Source organism: Danio rerio, chromosome 3, assembly GCF_049306965.1.
Source record: "Danio rerio strain Tuebingen ecotype United States chromosome 3, GRCz12tu, whole genome shotgun sequence".
Taxonomy (NCBI): Eukaryota; Metazoa; Chordata; class Actinopteri; order Cypriniformes; family Danionidae; genus Danio; species Danio rerio.
The window spans coordinates 6,720,001-6,737,574 of record NC_133178.1 but is presented as its reverse complement, the minus strand read 5'-3'; the positions used below and the strand labels follow the sequence as shown (position 1 = coordinate 6,737,574).

The following is a 17,574-nucleotide window of genomic DNA, read 5'->3' as shown; positions in this document are numbered from 1 at the left end:
TTCAACAATACTAAATTGAAACTTAATTTTTTTTACATGGTTTAATATTTTTTTGTTATTAAAATTGAAGTTCCTGTTTCAAAGCTTACAGATAGATGGCTAATTTGTATGTCATTGACACTTTTGGCACTTTTTTGGAGTATTTTCATAAGTTTTGTTTTTTCCCGTAAATGATTCAATAAATACCGTACCGTGACATTCATACCGAGGTATTACCGTACCGTGAAATTCTGATACCGTTACATCCCTAATAGGTGCCCTTTAAGGCCATTTCTGTCATCATACAGTAAACATTCGTCATCTTCTCATCAGTGACCTGCATCTATACAGTCTCTGGGTCAATGTGTGTAAAGATTGTGGACGTCTTCTTAGACAATTTAAATGCTTCCAAACAGTTTGTTACATTTATAAAGTGCACATATCTTGAGGTAGTTCATTATGATGCTATTTACCTTCTATGTGTGATTTGATTGGACAGGAATTAAAGGGCTAATTTTTCAAATCCTCAGACAAGAAATAATAAAGTAGTAACTGCAGGTTGAAGGAAAGTAGTGGAGTAAAAGTACCGATATTGCACTAAAAATGTACTCTAGGAAAAGTAAAAGTATACATTTATAAAACTACTTAGTAAATTACAATTTCTGAGAAAAACTACTCAATTACTGTAATTTGAGTATTTGTAATTAGTTACTTTACACCACTGGTGACGGGTGCCATTCGCAAAGTCTGCTCTAGCCTTGGTGAGTTGGTTGCTTTTTAGTCTTTCTCATAATTTTAAATAGTCTAAAGAAAACCTTTATTATTAAGAAAGTGTGTGTGCACCGTTGGCAAAGTGTGCTCTAGCCTATGAAACTCATCTAGGAGGTAAGAAGTTTGTTTGTGGGTTTTAAAGAAGGGTTTGTTTTTTTAAAAAATCCTTCATCTGTCTTAAATTAGCATTTTCAGGTGCGGCCTGAAGGTGCTAGCTGTTGTTTCGTATCATTTATTTGCGGGCTGCCTTTTAAACCTGTATCAATTGCTGTCCCCTGCTGTGATTGCTCCTCGTGGACATTCCCTTAAATATTATGGTGACACTTTTTTTGTGCACAGTATTTTGAACCTGATTTAACGTCTATATTCAACGTGATCACTACGCTGCATTGTGAATTTTATGTTTTCTGATTTTTGTGCTTGTAAAATTGATGCTGATTTGAAGGGGGTTTGATCAATTTTAAGGGTGTGATTTGTCACTTGCTTTAATCAATTTTATATACGGATTTGCTGTGTGGAATGTCCCCTATTTGCTAGTGTCATTTATTGTGGTCTCTTTGTGCCTGGGCATTTAAGTGGTAATTGTGATGACGCCATTTTAAAACAGTTTTTAATATTGAGTATGCCATGGTGAATTTAATAAATTTAGTGTTTTGTTTTTGTAAGTCATGTCTCTGTCTTTAATGAACCAGAAGGATCCTTCATATTGTTGTAACTTTTTGTGTTAATCGAACAAGTGCTTTTTATAATATATATTTCTGGGTAGTAACCTAGGTAACGTAATCGGGTTTTATTTTATTATCTTTATATCTTCATAGCCAAGGGTTACACATATAATAGTCAGTGAATGTTACTCCTTTAGGTTAGAATCTTCTTTCATCTTGCTTTCAATATTTATTCCACATTAAGCCCAACTCACACTGTGCATGTTTTTATAATCCTGAACAACTGAATCTTGTCAGACTGCATGAACATAATATTATAATGTTAGACTGAATGACAGTGAATACAAACCAAACTCACACACATGCAAACAAACCCACCAAACCCAGTTTGACGTCATCCATCTGTGACACTTTCACAATCACACATTTTCAAATAAAACCCCACAAAAACATAAACAATCTGCAGCGGTCATTTTTCTCACACCTCAATAATTAAACCAGAAGACATTTCTGACATTTCTCCTCGCTGGTTTGAAGTTGTCACACTGATCCCATCGTCATTAGGCATCCTATTGATTCTTGGTTTGGTGCTCTGAAATCTTTGACTGTTGTGGCTGTTGGTGAACATGTCAAACCAACGATCAAAGACCCCAGAATTTAGTCTAGGATTACAGAAATATTTTTAGGATTGTCCAAAAGGAGAATAAATATCTCCCTCCATCGTCCATTTGCTGTATGTGCCACCGAACTCAACCTATATGGTACACACACTCCTGGTAAATGTCAGAATGACTACAGGATTTAGAATCAGACACATCTCACAAGGACAATGATAACACCACGCAGCCACAACAACCACTGCTCATGGACACATTGCAGCCTGTGCCCTGTACAATGAGCTCTCCTCAGATAGACTGTGACATATCAGAACAGCTTCAAGTCTCAGCACTCAACGATGATCTGCAGGTAAACAGCCTCTGTGCCCACTTTGCACTCCATCTATGAGAGCCCTCTGGCCTTTACCACAGCACCAGGGCCCCGAGAACCCATTTCTGTCAGGATTCTGCCACTCTGGTCTTGTAAATTCTTGTTTTGGTGGCAGAATCCGGACACTAGTCATGTCTAATCCTGTTGTGCTTGGCTCAAGTTTTCTTGGGTCGAGCACTAGTTTCTGTCTCTGTGTGCGCGCGCCGTCGTGGGTGTACGCAGAGTGTGCGCGATCCCGCTTGATGCTCTCTTGCACTCGTGTTTGTGTTCATCTGTCTGCAGCGTGGTGTTTCATTCCCAGCGTCTCAGTCTTGTTGGTTTCGGTTTTGGTCGGCGCTGGGATGAAGCATGCACGCTGCGTGTGTGAGCGCACTGTGAGTGTTTTCATTCATCGTGTGCTCGTGTCTTGCGTCTGTTGTCAAAGCACGTGGCTATATGTTTACATTGTTGTCACGTGCTTTTGTCGTGTGCTTCAGTGTTGTGCTTGTCTTGTCATGAACATGCGGTTAATGAGTTCTCTCATTGGCTGCATGTTCTTGTCCTGTTTTGTGTGAGCGCATGGCTTGTGTTGTCTTTCTGTGTCATGCGCTCTCCCGTCTATTGTCTAGTCCCACCCTCCTTGTTAACTCATTATTAGTTTGTCATGTTCACCTGTTTGTGTCAATTTACTTTTGCTTTATAATCCCCTCATGTTTTCTGTTCTGTGCCAGTTCGTCGTCGTTATTTCCATGTCCTGTGAGATCCAGTCCTGTTTGTCCTGCCAGCCCATCCAAGTTTGTTTGAGTGTTTGTTTTATAGTTATGTTTTTCCTCCTCGGGGTGGTTTTTGTTGTCCTTTTTGTTTTATTTTTATTAATAAATACCATCTTCTGTTGCATTTAAGTCCTCGCTCCCTCATCCTTCCTGAAACCCTGACAATTTCAGGGCAAAACTTTTCCAAACTCATTTAAAACTGCAGTCTTGAAAAAGAGCAACCAGGAAAACACCCTATTGAGCAACTACAAGCCAATCTCAAATCTCCCTTTCATTATCAAAGTCATTTTAAATGTGTTGTTAACCAGGTCAACAAGTTCTTAAACTCTGAGGGGTGTTTAGACAATTTTCAATCTGTTTTCAGAGCACATAACAGTAAAGAGAGCGCCCTTATATAGATAATTAATGATATCCGCCTAAATACAAATTTAGGCAAACTAACGGTGCTGGTACTGCTCGATCTCAGTGCTGCATTTGACACTGTCGATCACAGCATACTTCTGGATATGCTGGAAAACTGGGTTGGGCTGTCTGGCACGGTCCTCAAATGGTTCAGATCTTACCTTAAAGAAAGAGGTTACTATGTCAGTATGGGTGACCATAGATCACAGTGATCAAAGTTCCACAAGGCTCGATTCTGACACCTCTCCTGTTCAACTTGTATATGCTAAATAATAAGAAATAACCAAAACTCCTACCACAGCTATGCTGATGAAATTCAGATCTACTTAGCCTTATTACCAAATGACTACAGCCCTGTTGACACATTTAACACTAATTGAAGAGTTGGATGTGCCAAAACTTTCTTCAGTTAAAGAAAGAGAAAACTGAAGTCATTGCATTAGGGAACAGACAGGGCCGGAGTGGGACTCTTTTTCAGCCCTGGAGTTTCAAGCCTCAGACCGGCCCACCTCAGTTCACGACTGACTATATTAAAATAAGGACATTTACAATTCAGTTTCTAATTACACTATCACGTCTTTTTTTTTTTGAGAAAACAGCTGCTTTAGAACTTCAAATGTTCAACAACTCTTACAGTATTATGTCTTAACAATAAAAATGAAAAAAAAAATAAATAAAATACTCAGACGAGGTTCAAACACGAATCCGCAGTGTGGTAACCTAACGTGCTAACCACTGGACCACAACAGCTGTGCATCGAGAGATGGCTCGTCTGAGTTATATCATCATTAACCAGGCTGCGAGAAAATATATAAAAAGAGCAGAGCTGCGGTAAAATAAGAATAATATGAAGACTGTGGTCAAGTAAAAAAATAATAATTAATTTAAAAAGTGTGACTGCTGAGAGCAACAGATTCTGGAGCTAGGGACATCGGCCCTAGCGGCCAAAAAACAGACCAGCCCACCGGGAATTCTCCCGGTCCTCCCGATTAGCCAATCCGGGCCTGGGAACAGAGATGAGGTTCTCAAGGTGAATGCGTACCTTGGCTTTAAGGGTCAAACAACAAAAAATATTGTGACTAAACGTTCAGATGTCCAAGACTGATAAAAGGTTTAAAAATCCAGTCCACAATTACTTTTTATATTAAAATATGTAATTTTCTGTTTTTTTTTTATTTTTTACACCAAATCTCTGACATTATTTGTGAATTTTGGCAATTAAAGAGTCAAAATCCTTTAATTTTCGTTAGTTAATTTTTTTTAAAGTTTTTTTTAGATGTTTTTTGTAAAAATTTGAACTAGAATCCTGAAGTTGTTTGACCTGTTTTATCACACACACAAAAGGAGATCAGAGATCTGCCCTCTTACAGCTCTGACCAGGAAGAGACTTATTATTTCTGCTTTCTGTCACTCAGACTCTTTTCATTTCTATACAAGCATTAAACACAATTGGAAATCAGCTAAGAATGAAGAGAAACTCCATTCAAGAAGGATTTCTGTGATATTTGTCTCTAAACAGGTGGCAGATCTTTGTTTACTTTTTATAATCATTTAGAAAGTGAAAGTAAGGTTCAGATTTCTGGAGCTCAAACAGTGGAAATGGCTTCACTAAATGTATTCAAAGAACTTTCTTGTCCCGTGTGCTGTGAAATCTTCAAGAATCCTGTAGTTTTATCATGCAGTCACAGTGTGTGTAAAGAGTGTCTTCAGCAGTTCTGGGGAACCAAGAATACTCAAGAGTGTCCTGTTTGCCGGAGAAGATCATCAAAAGAAGAACCTCCAGTTAGTCTTACATTAAAAAACTTGTGTGAGTTGTTCCTGAAGGAGAGAAATGAGAGATGTTCATCAGGATCTGAGGAGATCTGCAGTTTACACAGTGAGAAACTCAAACTCTTCTGTCTGGAGGACAAACAGCCTGTGTGTGTGATGTGTGTTACTTTACAACAACACGACAATCACAAATTCAGACCCATCAGTGAAGCGGTTTCTTCATACAAGGTAAGACAAGACCTGATGTAATAACTGACCAGTTGCATCTTGTGCATTTTGGTCAAGTATATTTTTACACAGGAGTTGTTATTGAGTATCTCTTTGTTTTATAAAACAAATAGTCTTAATAAGCTGCACTTTGATTTATTACACTGTTGTTTTATGTTACAGTATATATCAGTGTTTCTCAACTGGTGGGTTGCGACCCAAAAGTGGGTCGCGGGAACATTTTCAGTGGGTCGTGGAGTGTGTGATCAAAAACAAGCAACAAAAGTTTAATATTTAACTTATTTTGCTTATATCGGACTTTTATTTTGAAATGCGCGTGCTTTTAATTTGCCAGTAACCTGGGTTAAGCGCTTTTGGCGAACTGCAATGCAAAAACCGGCGTGTTTAAGGTCTGTTTTCTTTAAAAATCAGCGATCTCCACTGGCGTGATATTTGATATAAAGTGGGCCTCAGATTATACAAGAAGCACTGCATTAAATTACATTCCCCGCGCCATGTCTTTATAATATGAGCATTTATTTTACCCCTGTATATTTAATGGAGCTTCTGCGCTAGCCTGCTGATTCTGAGGGGCGCGTGCGAGTTGTCATGTTCACCAGCGAACAACCACCAGATGTCGCTGGTAAACACTCACTCATAAAACTACATATCTGCCTTCTTCTGGACTACATATGCATACATGCACTTCTCCTAGACACTCACGCCTGCTCACTCATCTAGCTTGATTACATTTGCACACCTGAGGACTTTCAGAGACTGAATAACACACACTATATAAGCCACACATTCACCCCTTCAGGTTGCCGAGTCTTGTTTACTGTTAAGTGACATTACAACGCGTTTCTCCCTGTCTTGTTTCTCCGTGTTAGTACCTAGCTTTGTATCCTAGTTATCCTGTTTAGCCGCCAGCTTTTCGACCTTTTGCCTGTACCTCGATTACGACTCTGGATTTGCCCTCATACATCTGTTTACACCTGTATTGACCATTGCTTGCCTGACTACGATTAAACCTGCATTTGGATCCTACCTTCTGTTGTTGGTGTCACTCCCCGTCGTTACACGAGTAAATGGCTTTTTTTCTCGTTTTACTCTTGAGCAACTAAATGAATGTATTTTAATGATATTACAACATCGATGCTGTAAAAGGAATTGTATAAAAGGGGAAAAAAGTTCACAATAACAGGTCACCAAAAGTTTATCAGTATGGGAACAACACTAACGTTAGCTCGGCATATACCCTTTTGACATGTGAATTTCCAGCGCAAGTACGACCCCGAATATGTAAAGTGTGGATTTACATAGTTTGACGACAAGAAAGGCTTAAAACTTCAGTGTGTCATATGTAGTGAGGTGCTTTCACAAGAGAGCATGAAACCTAAATTAAAATGACATTTAGAAACCAAACATCCCAGTAGCAAGGAAAAACCTGTGGACTATTTTCTTAGACGACTCTAATAGCTGAGGGCATCACAAAAGTGCCGAACATCTTCATGTTTAAAACAAGTACATCTTACTGTGCTCACCGTGTAGCAAAGGCCAAGAAAGCCCACACAAAAGCAGAACAGCAAATAACTTGTGATTATTATAAAATGGTTATGATTGTTTTAATAATTTTACTTCAGTTTGCTGGTTTCTGTTCAGTTCAACCAGATCAGTGTTAATGTTTTATAAACAGTTCAGTTTAGTTAATAGTAACTTAACTTTTCCTCACCCTTACCACTGTTTACAGTATTTGACATTTTTACTCTGTAATATTTCTATAATTTGATACATTTTGTTAAATGACAGCAGTAAAACATTGTTTATTTGTAAGCCTTGGTGATTTTCTCATAATTTATCAGTCACTAGTTGTGTATGTTAACAATTAAATACAAATGAATTATAATTCCTAAAATCATATTATAATTCCTAAAAATTTGGGTCGCGGCTTGATGACCATGAAAAATGTGGGTCCCATGGTCAAACCAGTTGAGAACCCCTGGTATATATTAATTTATGAATCAGTTTAGTTGGAAATGTGCTTATAAAATACTGTAGAATAAATCACAATAATTTCTTCTCTTCACAGTCATAATGCATTTTATATATTTTTAATCATTCAATTGCAGGAGGAGCTCATTACAGCACTGAAGTTTTTACAAGAGACACTTCAACATAAGGAAAAAATTAAAGGAGACTTTGAGAAAACAGTTCAACACATCAAGGTGAGAAACAAAATCAAGAGTCACTTTCATTGCAGCTGCAGGAGATGCAATGACTTCCTCAGAGGTGTAGAGTTAAAAACCTTCTACTAAAGTAAAAGTACTGTTACTTCAAAAAATATTCTTAAGTAAAAGTAAACTTACATGTCTATGAATCTACTCAAGTGAAAGTTAAAATTAAATCATTAAAAATGTGCTCATGAGTAAAGAGTATATTTCTCAAAAGGGACAGAAGGAAATAACTCTCCAATTGTTTTTATTTAAATAAACAACTTTAAAATTAAAGACCAATAACCAAAAATTATATAATTCTTCAAAATACTTTACAGATTATTATATTTACATTCAGTCATTTAGCAGACGCTTTTATCCAAAGCGACTTACAAATGAGGACAAGGAAGCATATTTAACAATTTTGCAAAAAATTCTAATGCTACATCTGCAGTGTTAGCTAAATTGTGCATATAGACAATTTTGCTCCAAGCCCACTTTAATATCTAATCCTGGAGCTAAGGAACATTAGCAATGTTACAAACACAGTTGGGCAGAATGTAATTGTCATGATCGCTAGCGATCTAGTAGCTGCAGATCGCTAAAGGTCTACAAATTCGCCATTTATGGACTATGTGCTGATCTTAGCAAAACATTCAAGAGTGACATCTAGTGGCCATAGAAAAAAAATGAGTTGTATTAAGTTTGTACCTCTGGATTGTACCTCTAGTTTTGCTGTAGTTAGTGTTGCAATGGAGGAGATTCAACAGACCTGTATTTTGCTGCCATGTGAGTTTATGTTACAAAAGCTCTTGAAAATATAAATCTGTGAGTATTTTGTTTTCTTCATTTGGAGTGTAATTTAAAGAAACATGTATAGAAATGTCTTTTCCTAAAGAATAAAACAGTAAGATTACTCACTTGTATGCAAAGCTATATGTTAAATCTGCATTTAATACTTAAATTGCATGGATAATATTTTGACATTCTTTTTGTATGGTTAGTTTTACAGTGCTTCTTTCAAGTAAAATAAACTCATTGGACATCTGGCGTCCTAGTCTTGTTTGGAGGAGCCTGTTAGCTATCTGTTGAGCTAGCCAGGCACAAGCACTTTAGCAGTCATCCTAGTAGGGGCAGAATAGACTACAAGACCCAGTCATGCAACACACACACACAAACAACCGGTTCCTGATCCTGACTGAATCCAAACACACAGCTGATGCTGCCAAAGTACTGATTACACACACATATATACGGCTCACTTAGACACTTAATGCTGAGCCTTCTGTAACCAGGGATGTGACACTAGCTATGTTTCCATCCACCTATTTTAGGTTTTATTTTGCAAATGCGCATAAAAAAAAAACAGTTGATGGAAACGCCTTGATGCGCATAAATTTTGAAAATGTGCATAAAAAACTAATGAGCATAACTGGGTAGGATAAACTTTTTATTCGATAAGAAAAGATGTGCACGATGGAAACACTTTTATCGCACAAACTCCATCATGAGCATTAAAAAAGGTCATGTGATTTTGTTAACAGAGGTCATGTGATGCTTAAAATGTGTGTGTGAATGGATAAAACGTCAGGCTGAGCACATTATAAACATCTGAAATGTTGTTTTGGTCATTTGGCCAGCCTCCACCGCTTAGACTGCAGCTCTGTACAAGCCTTTTGGCCAGCGGAGAAATTAAAATGGTCGTGCCGAACTGAGTCTGGTTCTCTCAAGGTTTTTTTTTTTTCACTCTCCTATCAGGTGAAGTTTTTTCCGCTGTCGCCACTGCCTCGCATGGTTCAGGATCAGTAGATCCACCCATTGATGAATTTGCTCTTCAGTGTTTGAACTCTCAGTAATGATTAAATTACACTGAACTGAGCTAAACTGAACTAAACACTAAAAAACTGAACTACACTGTTCCAGTTACTATGACCATTTATGTGAAGTTGCTTTGACACAATCTACATTGTAAAAGCGCTAGACAAATAAAGCTGAATTGAACTGAATTATAAAATGCCTTACTGTTACAGTATGTGTTATTATATTGTTAATGACCTCCAGAATCAAGAGCGCCTGTGCTTCGTTTCTGACACCTTCAAACGCCAATGCGCGCTCACTGCTTGTCAGAATTGTCTTCTGAGGCGCATTCATTTAGAAAAGATTGATGCAGCTTCTCCTACTGCAGCAAGTGCAGTTTTTACTGTTGATATTTGGCACCAGTTAATTAGGAAGTGACAACTTTGTTTGCTTTGACTCATTGGATGGAAACGCTGCTTCATTCGCACAACTATTATGCAATAATCCAGTTTTGCGCATAAAGTTTATTCGCATTTTTGGATACAAACATAGTTACTGACAACAGGGGTGAGGATCCAAATGCAGGGTTTTATTGACAGAATTGTCAGGCAAGCAATGATCAACACAGGAGCAAGCAGATGTATGAGGGCAATCCAGAGTCGTAGTCGAAATAGCAGGCAAATGGTCAGAAGGCAGGCAGCATACAGGAATAATCAAACAAAGCAAAGGTTCAAAACACGGAAGGCAAGGCAAGGAAAACACGCAATTACTAAACAGATAACAAGACTCAGCAATGAGTGTAAAGATTTTAAACGCTGCCCTAAAAAGTACAAATTCACAAAAAAACTACTTGTATACAGTAACGTGAGTAAATGTAATTCATTACTTTCCAACTCCGGACTTGCTATATTTGGTATAATGGATTCCAGGTAGTGACTTTTGCTAATGATAAACATCAGTTGGCTTCTGGATCTTTTATATACAATTGAAACCAGAAGTTTACAGACACTGTATAAAAAGACACATAACCATATAAAAAAGTCAGATGTTAACTGAACTTTTTCTCACTTAGGTAAATTAGGATGATCACATTTGTTTCTGTTGTGCTTAATAGCAGAATAATGAGAGAGAAATATTAAAGAGATTGTTATAACTTTTCCTGAAAGTCAAGTTTACATACAATAAGATTATTATGCCTCTGAAAAAGCTCAGATGATGGTGTCAAGGATTTGGAGGTTTCTGATTGGCTAATTGACAACATTTGAGTTAATTGGAAGCACAACTGGAACTGTAGAATAGTATTTAAGGGAAACCCCAAACACACTGCTTCCTTGTGTGACAACATGGGGAAATCAACAAGCCAGAATCAACAAAAAAGCCAGATTACAATTTGCTAAATTACACTGGGAAAAAAAAATATTTGGAGACATGTCCTGTGGTCTGATGGAACTAAGATTAAACTGTTTGGCCATAATGACCAGTGTTACATTTGGAGGAGAAAGGGGAAAGCCTACAAGCCTAGGAACACCATCCCAACTGTGAAGCATGGGGGCGGCAGCATCATGTTGTGGGGCTGTTTTGCTGCAGGAGGGACTGGTCCACTAAACAGCATAGAAGACATCATGAAGAAAGAACATCATGTAGAAATACTGAAGCAACATCTCAAGACATCAGCCAGGACATTAAAACTTGGCCACAAATGGGTCTACCATGACCCTAAGCATACTGCCAAGTTAGTTAATATATGCTTTAAGGACAACAGAGTGAATGTTTTGGAGTGGCCAATCCAAAGCCCTGATCTCAATCCTATAGAAAATTTGTGGGAAGAGTTGAAAAAGCTTGTGTGAGCAAGACAGCCAAAAAATCTGACTCGGTAACACCAATTCTGTCAGGAGGAATGGGCCAAAATTCCTTCAAACTATTGTGAGAAGCTTGTGGAAGGATACCCAAAACATTTGACCATTGAATGTTTGAAAGTTATACAGTTTAAAAGCAAAGCTAAAAAAAATACCAAGGAAATGTATGTACATGTAAACTTTTGACTGTCTAGAAATTAATATAAAATTCTTAAAACACAATTATCTCATTATTCTGGCATTTAGCAAATGTAAATCATCAAGGTAATTCTAATGGACCTAAATAAAAATACTAAATAGTAAATGTTTACTATGATTTATCATTAGACATTTATTTTAAAAAAATGTTTGTAAACTTCTGGGTTTAACTGTACTTAAGTCTATTTTAAAATTTTTTGATGTGATGTTTTTGTATGTTGACTATTAAATGTGTCTGTGATTTGTTTTCAGACTCAAGCCGATCACACAGAGCGTCAGGTTAAACATGAGTTTGAGAAGCTTCATCAGTTTCTCAGAGATGAAGAAGAAGCTACAATCACTGCACTGAGGGAGGAAGAGGAGCAGAAGAAGCAGATGATGAAGGAGAAGCTGGAGGAGATGAACACACACATCTCAGCTCTTTCACACACGATCAAAGACACGGAGGAGATGCTGAAAGCCAATGACGTCTGCTTTCTAAAGGTCTGATTTCAGATCAGTGATTGATTGATGATGGATTGAGCTCTTGATGATCAGTTGTGTGTTTGTTCTGCAGGAGTTTCCAGTCTCGATGGAAAGGTGAGTGATCTGCTGGTGTCTCTGCTCTCTCTGCTTCTGAATCCTGCAGTTCTGACTCCTGAATGTTCTTCCAGAGTCCAGATCTCACAGCCGGATCCACAGACGCCTTCTGGAGCTTTGATTCATGTGTCTCGCTACTTGGGGAACCTGACATACAGAGTCTGGAAGAAGATGCAGGACAACGTCCACTACAGTGAGTCTCTACAACTCTGCTCACACAAACAGTGTTTCACTGAAGTACTTATACTAGTTTAAAGTGAAATACTGTGTAAAGTTTTTTGTAAATGACAATTATGATGCACAAAATTTTTAACCATTTATCTAGGGACGAGTTTACATGTTTCTCATTTCTTTATTATAAGAGTTCACAGCTAATGATTAACAATAAAACAAGTTTGGCATGCTGTCTTGGGAAAGAACCTAGCGTTTAGAATGTCCTCAAGCCTGAAGCTACCTCTCGTTTAAAAAACGAGAGGGCAATTTAATCTCAGGCAAGTCTCGAGAACTCCCCCACCTTTAAATGTATTAGGAATAGCTGAGATATAGCTGGCTAAGAGTTGGTCAAAGATGCTACTTTGGATTAGTCAATATACTTATGATGTATGTCTTTGGACCGTGGGAGGGAACCGGGGAATGCACATAAAACAAATGCGAGCACGGGGAGAACATGCAAATTCAGCACGGAAATGCTGACTGGTCTGGTAAGGGGGTTAAATCAGTGGCGTTCTTCTTCTCTCTAATCAATCATGACCACGTGATCCTCTCAAAATCAGTTTATAAATAAACCGCACTTCAAGAGTTCACACTTAGCTGATGATTGCTAATAAAGCATGTTTGGCGAGAGGGGAGTTTGAGCTCAGGTAAGTCTCAAGAATTGTATTTATTATATGCATATTTTTATTTGTTTTAATAAAAACAAGCTTAGATTTGTCCATTAGGTTTCGGACCATATGGGGCATAGGACGTGTGTTTAGATATAACTTGAAACTAGAACTAACTTTAGAAATAGTTTTGATACAAATCTTTGCACTTAACAAACAAAATTATTTATGTAGGCTAATGGATGTCTTCAGTGGAGTGTACAACTCCATTTCCATAGTACACAAAGTGAAGGACTGAGTAAAAAGTAAAAGTGAAGAGAAGGAGAAAGTAAAGAGGAGGATGGATGGAGGACACATTCTTTATTCTTGTGCTGTAGATAGTCTGTTTAACCATTTTCTCGCTAGTAAAGTGTTCAGTTTTCTTCACTTAGTGAAATTTATTTATAAACTAATTTCTAAATGATCAGGTGCTCAAGATTGCTTGCGGCTGGTCCCGCATGATTCAATTTATAATTCACCAATCAGACGATTCCTAAGCCACTATAAATACCCTAAGTTCCATACAACAGTCATCTTCTTTAAAAAAAATCCCCCTTTCCACCCCTATTCCTACTCCTTTCCTAGATGGGTGGCACAGTGGCCGAGTGGTTAGCTCTGTAGCCTTACAGCAAGAATGTCACTTGTTGCTTTTGCGCCATGCGCTTTAGACTCTGTGATTAGATCGTTAAAGTAGAGCCCATAGTGTTTGTATCTGATGCTTTTAAACTATGTTATGAAAATGAGAGTGTAACTAATAACAGTGACAGTGATCAGAGGAACATGTCTGATGTGTTTGATCAACAGGACGAGTGTCATAGTTCATAATAATCTGTGTTTGTTCACTCTTGATCATGATATGAACATCAGAATAAAAGCAGCTGTTGATTGTGTCTCTTCAGCTCCTGTCATTCTGGATCCAAACACTGCTCATCCACATCTCGAACTGTCTGATGATCTGACCAGTATGAGGTACAGTGGGAAAGATCAACCTGTTCCTGATAATCCAGAGAGATTTGACAGCTATCCCTGTGTTCTGGGTTCAGTGGGTTTTACCTCAGGAAAACACTGCTGGGATGTGGAGGTCAAAGAGATTTCAGGCTGGAGTCTTGGAGTAACAACAGCATCAAAGCAGAAGAAGGGGAGTGATTTCTTTAACACTTGTGTCTGGGGTGTGCGATATAATACAGCTATTAGCTCTGGCTATACTGTAAATCAGGATCTTGAGCGTGTGAGAGTTGATCTAGACTGTGACAGAGGAACAGTGTCTTTCTCTGATCCTGTAACAAACACACATCTACACACATACACAACCACCTTCACTGAGTCTGTCTTTCCTTTCTTCTATAGTCCTATCGCTTTGAAGATCTTACCAATCAGTGGTCAGTGAAAAATCCGAATTAATAAAGAGAACAAGCCGAAATTAAATGAATGAATGAATGAGTTACACTTCATACTTATAAACCACATTACAAGGGTAAATCAAAGTTCCTGAGCCTCAGGTGACCAAAATAATGTAGTAAAATTGGCCTTAAAAATACACGCAGTGGCTCTATCACTGCAGTGTAATGTGGTGTAAATTCTGAACACTATGACTGGAAAGGTAGGAATGAACAAGACTAACTCCATCAACACGAGGTAACTGCAGCAGACACTGCAGAGATATGAGAAGTATCAGGGTGTAAAGCCCTCTCAGACAGTCTGTGACCCAAGAATAACAGCTCTGACTGTTTGAAGTGCCACTTTACCATGTTTAATTTGAGACCTGCTTCATCAGTTTATGGCAGCACAGGTTGAAAATGTATATGATGTTCCTGGAGCATTGGATCCATGACCATGGTGTCATCAAAGTAGCAATGATCTCCATACTGACCTTTAAAGAATTCTGAAGTCAGTTCATCATGTGTGCTACTAAATGCAGTATGGTTTGGACTTTTCTCATACGATGCTGCTTGGGAATGAACACTTTGGAGGTCTATTGTGGAAAACAATGTTGATCCACAGCTTTGTAAACAACTCCTGCATATGTAAAGAGGAAAGTTGTTCACTACCCCTGCCTTGTTAGGCTCATGTAATTCAACACAGAGATGAATCCCTTTCTTATTTGGCCACTAATGGGGAGACCCACACTGATGCATCTTCAATCCAGTCTTGAATATTCTGTTAAACAATCTGTAATTGCTCGGACACCTCACTAAGGACTGAGAAAGGTAACCACTACAGTTTCCGCTGCACAGGCTGAATGTCAGGCCAAACATGCACACAATGCACAAATCCTCTTGTACATTATATGCCAGAGGCCAGAGGAGAATGGCCAGACTGGTTCCAGCTGATAGAAAGGCAACAGTAGCTCAAATAACCACTCATTACAATAGAGGTCTGCAGAAGAGCATCTCTAAACGCACAACATGTACAACCTTGAGGCAGATGGGCTACAGCAGCAGCTGAAGATCACACCGGGTGCCACTCCTGTCAGCTAAGAATGAGAAACTGAGGTAGAGATCTGCGCGGGACTAAATTTTGAATCCCGATCCCGCCTGCTCCCGCCAGGTTTTAGCCCGAACCCAACCGCTCCCACTTATATTAAAAATATGTTGCCCCGGTGCCCGACCCGCCCCGTTTTCTGCCCGCCGCGCCCGATCCCGATAAAGAGCGGGGGAGAACAAAACCGAAAATCACCCAGCCGTACAGTCCAGCCAAGCTGTCTGTATAAACACACACACACAGACAAAGCTCTCTCTCTCTTTCATACGCGCGCGCGTACTAACACACACACACAAGCACCAAGCAGACACACAGGCGTTTGCTGTTATATCAACTCAAAGTTTTGTAATACCATGTATCAATGACCAATGTAATACCAAAAGGTTTTATATATAAATACTGAGTCGCGCCAGCTCTGGGCCGCAGCGCACATTACTCTCGGGCCGATTGATTCGGCCGCCGCATCTGGCCCGATAGATTCAGGCCGGAATCGGGCAGTGAGTCCACAAGAGTCCGGCAGCCAGAGCCGGGCCGAGTGGTAAGTCTCCGGCAGGCGAGAATCTAGCCGCCACTGGCCCGAGTGTATTTTGCTATTTGGGAAAGCTCTCTCTCTCTCTCATTCACGTGCGCACTAACATACACACACACAGGCAAATCTCTCTCTCTCTCTCTCATTCGCATAGCAATATCCGCAATATTGCTAAACAGCCTGCTCCCGTCCCAAATTAAACCCGTTACCGACCGCTCCCGCGATTTATTTGGAAATTTGCAGACCTCTTAACTGAGGCTACAATTGGCACAGGCTCACCAAAACTGGACAATAAAAGATTAGAGAGAAACGTTGTCTGGTCTGATGAATCTTCATTTCTGCTGCAACATTCAGATGGTCGAGTCAGAATTTGGCATCAACAGCATGAAAGCATGGATCCATTCTCCTTGTATCATCGGTTCAAGCTGGTGGTGGTGGTGTAATGGTGTGGTTGGCTCACTTTTGGGCTCATTAGTTCCAGTTGAGCATCGTGTCATCGCCACAGCCTCCCTGAGTATAGTTGCTGACGATGTTCATCCCTTTATGACCACAGTGTACTCATCTTCTGATGGCTACTTCCAGCAGGATAGCACACCATGTCATAAAGCGTGAATCATCTCAGACTGGTTTCTTGAACATGACAATGTACTCACTGTACTCAAATGGTCTCCACAGTCACCAGACCTCAATCCAATAGAGCACGTTTGGGATGTGGTGGAACAGGAGATTCGCATCATGAATGTGCCGCTGACAAATCTGCAGCAACTGTCTGATGCTATAAAGTCAATATTGAGCAAAATCTCTGAGGAATATTTCCAGCATCTTGTTAATTCTATGCCACAAAGGATTAAGGCAGTTCTGAAGGAAAAAGCGGGTCCAACCCGGTACTATTAATGTGTACCTAATAAAGTTGCCGGAGAGTGCATGTACAGTGGTGATGTGTCATGGGTTAAGGTGCTCACACAATGTAGAAGTACACATTGGTGACAGGTTTACTTTTAGCAATAAAGGTACAACTCGTGCATCCTACAAATATAAAGAATTTCATATTTGAAGTGTGATCAACTTTGAAGATGTTTGCTTCACGTTTCTCTTACTCATTTTATTTAATTTGATAACATGCTATTTGTCAAGTCTGATCAGCTTTGGCTCTTTCTGCAAAGTTCAGCTTCAACCTGAATGAAACTAACCTGCCTGTGAACTTTAAGTAATCCTGAAAACCTTATTAAAAGTTTTCTTTATTTTGTTGATTATAGTTTTTGCAGCATTGTGTTTAAAAGAGTTTCAATTTGAGTTCATTTTGAATGTGTTTTGTTAAAAGTTAACCTGGAATCCTGATGTTGTTTAACCTGTTTCATCACACACCTAAATAACATCAGAAGCTCCGCAAGGCCCGTGCAGAGACCGTCCAAAGGGCATGTGCAGGATAAATTTTTTGAAGAGTGGGGGGGGGTTGTCGCGCGCGTTCTGATCAGCTGTGTTGTCGCGCGCGTACTCGGGCGGTGTTGTCGCGCACCTACTGAAGAGC

General features: G+C 39.1%; 1 protein-coding gene across 1 annotated transcript; it reads left to right on the top strand.

Annotated features, from left to right (window-relative positions):
* Positions 1–5,091: 5,091 nt before the first annotated feature.
* Positions 5,092–14,490, top strand: LOC110438590 (E3 ubiquitin-protein ligase TRIM35-like). The gene is made up of 6 exons (XM_068218077.2): positions 5,092–5,554; positions 7,663–7,758; positions 11,850–12,080; positions 12,154–12,176; positions 12,251–12,369; positions 13,936–14,490. Exons 1-6 carry the CDS (start codon positions 5,156–5,158, stop codon positions 14,421–14,423), a joined length of 1,356 nt encoding a protein of 451 aa, XP_068074178.1. The 5' UTR covers positions 5,092–5,155; the 3' UTR covers positions 14,424–14,490.
* The last annotated feature ends 3,084 nt before the right edge of the window (positions 14,491–17,574 follow it).

What these genes read in the sequence shown, in the direction of transcription:
- LOC110438590 (XM_068218077.2), top strand. Translation starts at nt 5,156, where the DNA reads ATGGCTTCACTAAATGTATTCAAAGAACTTTCTTGTCCCGTGTGCTGT. An exon ending in AAACAGTTCAACACATCAAG is followed by an intron (nt 7,759 to 11,849) that starts GTGAGAAACAAA and finishes ATTTGTTTTCAG; the next exon opens with ACTCAAGCCGATCACACAGA. An exon ending in ATGACGTCTGCTTTCTAAAG is followed by an intron (nt 12,081 to 12,153) that starts GTCTGATTTCAG and finishes TTTGTTCTGCAG; the next exon opens with GAGTTTCCAGTCTCGATGGA.